The 3,601-nt window shown below is 46.9% G+C and overlaps 1 protein-coding gene across 1 annotated transcript; it reads left to right on the top strand.

Annotated features, from left to right (window-relative positions):
- The first annotated feature begins 1,111 nt into the window (after window positions 1-1,111).
- LOC135823009 (uncharacterized protein KIAA1958-like) lies at window positions 1,112-2,569 on the top strand. The gene has a single exon (XM_065335845.1). It carries the CDS (start codon window positions 1,112-1,114, stop codon window positions 2,567-2,569), a length of 1,458 nt encoding a protein of 485 aa, XP_065191917.1.
- The last annotated feature ends 1,032 nt before the right edge of the window (window positions 2,570-3,601 follow it).

Here is a 3,601-nt window from a genome sequence, read left to right as displayed (position 1 = left end):
TGTGTGTTTCCGTGTTCACGTGCGCGCGTGTCTAGGAGACTGAATAGTTAGATTCGGCGGCTGGTTCGTTTCTTTGTGTGTGCACGTGTGCGCGTGCCTAGGAGACTGCATACAGTCAACTTCGCTTATAACGACACTCGGCGGGGCATCAAAAAGGTGTCCTTATTCGCGAAGTGTCGTTATACCTTAAGTCTCATTACATGTATTACAGTGGTATGGGACTTTGCTCTGGGCATGGAAATTCTGTCGTTATTCGCGAATTGTCGTTATATCCGCAGTCGTTATTAGCGAAGTTGACTGTAGTCGGATTCGGCAGCTGGTTCGTGTGTTTGTGTGTGCACGTGCGCGTGCCTAGGAGACTGCATACCGTATTTCCGCAAAATAAAAGGCCATCCTCGTATACAACGCCTTCCTCGTAGACAAGGCCGGCGCAGAGGGCGATTGGAAAAATAAAAGACTGTCTCCGATTAGAAGACCGGGCCTACTACATGAGTCTTTATCACATATCAGGTGATGGTTTCCATGGATTGAACCAATCAGAGGCCTTCGTAGGCGGGTGATATAGGCCGATATCACCCCGCCTAGCCCATATCACCCCTGCTGCTCTATATCACCCCTGCTGCGTACACCGTACGCATATACTCGAAAGCGTACTATAAATGCACTCCATATTTAGCACTTGATTGTTCCTGCTAGGCCCTACGCTACAGGCCCTACTGCCGCGCCTACCCCCCCCCCCCCCCCCCGCCCCTTTGGCCTTGCTGGCGAAAGCGGTGGGGGGGGGGGGGGTCTACCAGGTAGGCTCAGTAGAGCCTGAAACATAGGGCTAGAAGGAGCAATCAAAATGCTAAATATGGAATGCAATATAGTACACTTTCGAGGAATTGGAATTTATACTAAAAGTTAGTAAACAAGAATTCCGAGAATAGTACGCCGAAGTTGCAGGAAATACAACATGACCAAGGAAAACACTTACCAAGAATGGAGTCATTGATTCCGTTCCTAGAACAATGAGCCAAGGACCCTCATGGTTTGTGCACACGTACACAGAAAGCACAAATACTTGACAATACTTCTGGGTCTGGTCACTTTCGGTATTCTTACCAGTAAGATGGCTAGCTTTGACTTGGGTGCAAGTGATATTGACTTGGAAGATGCAGAAGTTTTGGATGCCGCTTCCAACTACTTCAACTTTTTATCTACAGATGAAATAGCCAACATGTCAGGATTCTCTTTATCATCTACAGCAACTGCGACGTTAGCAACTGGTGAGGTGGTGGAAAAGACCACTACTGAAAAGCGCGTTTCGTCAGAACAGCACAGCAGTGAAGAAAGAGTTAAGCGATTTGTGCAAGTGTCTGAGTCAGATCTGGATAGGATACGTGAAAGTCGTGTTCCCGCAAACACCAAACGAGCTACTAAGAACTGGATGCGTGTTTTTGACACTTGGTGTGTGGAGAACAAGAAAACGTGCGACTTGAAAACAATACAAGCGACTGATCTAGCATCTATCCTGAAGCATGCCTATGTTGAAATCCGTCAAGTCAACAAACAGCCGTATTCTAAGAACAGCTTACTGCAGTTTCGGAGTGCCATTCACCGTGAACTGCAAGAGCTGAAGCGCACCATCAATCTCTATACTGATAGTGAGTTTATCGAGGCTAACCAAGTACTTGATGGCTACCTAAAGCAGTTAAAGAAAGACGGCCTGGTAGCACCAACGCAGCACAAGACTCCCATCTCCGATAGCGACAAAGAAAAGATCTACAAGCACCTCGGTGACTGGAAGACAAATGCGGATCACCTCACCTACCTTGTCTGGTTCGTCATCACTTACCACTTCTGTCTGCGTGGTTCGGAGATTCAGGCGTATCTAACATCCGACGACCTGGATGTGAAGACCAACGACAAAGGCAAAAGATACATCACATTAGCCACAGCATTCGCCCAGAAGAACCAGCAAGGCGGCATTAAAGGAAAGGACACGGTGTCTGATGGGATGATAGTGTCCGACTGGCAGGTGGAAGCCGTCCTACTCCTCACTTCAAAGTTGTCTGTGAAGTCCAAGCGACTCTTTCAGATACCACGCAAACATTACCAGCCAGAGGATGCAGAATGGTACACAGGCCAAGTGTTTGGTAAAAACAAAATCGATGGCATGATGAAGAAGATGAGCGAAACAGCGCGACTAAGCCAGATCTACACCAACCACAGTGTGCGCGCCACCGCCATTACGACCTTGGCTAAGCAAAATGTGAGTGCCACTACAATCATGCGTACTTCCGGCCATCGGAATGCCCAAAGCCTAGACTCGTACTTGCAGCCAAGCGAGCATGACAAGATGAAAACTGCTCACCTGTTGGACGTAGACGCCATTGATGAAGCACTGCAGTGTGCGACTCCGGAGGAACTGCAGGCCTTGGAAGAGCCTCAGGCACCTCCCCCGTCAGCTTCTGTCACTACCAGTTCATCCACGGTGACGTCGGAGAATAGCGCAAAATTCATATTCTCTGGCAACTTCAGTGGTGCCGTTCACATACATGTGAACGATGTGAAGGAACTGCGCTGAAGTTGGCTCGTTTCTGCAATGCAGTGTTCCATTTACAATTTACAATACTCCATTTCAATCAACTCTTCTATTTCCACTCCTCTATACTTTTCCTTCCTACCCTTTGCTTTACCTAAGTTCAAACTAAACTCTACTGTGGCAATGTAGTTGTGTAGCAGGAAGAGCATTAAGTACGGTGCACATGGTGTGTAGGGTCATATGGGATAAGACACATGGTGTGTAGGGTCATATGTGATAAGAAGACACATGGTGTGTACATGGTGTGTACATGGTGTAGGGTCATATGTGATAAGTAGAATATCACCCTCGTAGCTCGGGTGATACCGTACCCTCATATCAATCCCTTCTGCTTCGCAGTCGGGATTGATATTCGCCGGTATCACCCTCGTACTCATGAGATATTCTTTACCTAGTCCACTACAATCAGTGATGGTCGTAGCTAGGTCGGACGATGCGTTGACCCCGTTGAACTTTTGCTTCTACAGTACTACGCCCTCTACAACAAAATTCCCTTGTTATTTTGCGCAGAACCATTATGCATTAGCAGCATATGTGAGCATAATGCGGCATAATATGGTAACTTTTAGCATAAAAATAGCATAATTCTGCAATTTTTTCAGCAATGCGAAAAGCATAATTTCACGAAAATATTAGCATAATCCGTCAAGGCCTAATCTCTTGTCATAGCCACTCGAAGAATTTGTTGGGAGAAGAAGCCCTGGCCTTGGAAGTCGACCTTCCAGAAACTTTCAGGAATGACAACAAGTGGATTTGTCCTGTACAAGGTATTGCCTAGCGATTTATGTAAAAAATCGTGGTACGCTCAAAGTCGGAACGAACGCTCTAGCTCAGTGGTTAGAGCATCGCTCGCTACAAGCGAGGGTCCCTGGTTCGAGTCCTGGTGGTGACAGTGATTTTTCTTCAGACTTTTCCCGTTTGTCTCTTTCCCTCAAAACCAGTTAAGAACTTTTTTTCCTTGAGGTTTTCACCCACTTGGCTCCTGTACTATGGGGTTTCCCCTTTTCAAGCGAT

This window comes from Sycon ciliatum, chromosome 8, assembly GCF_964019385.1.
Source record: "Sycon ciliatum chromosome 8, ocSycCili1.1, whole genome shotgun sequence".
Lineage (NCBI taxonomy): Eukaryota > Metazoa > Porifera > Calcarea > Leucosolenida > Sycettidae > Sycon > Sycon ciliatum.
This window is presented reverse-complemented; position numbering and strand designations above follow the sequence as displayed.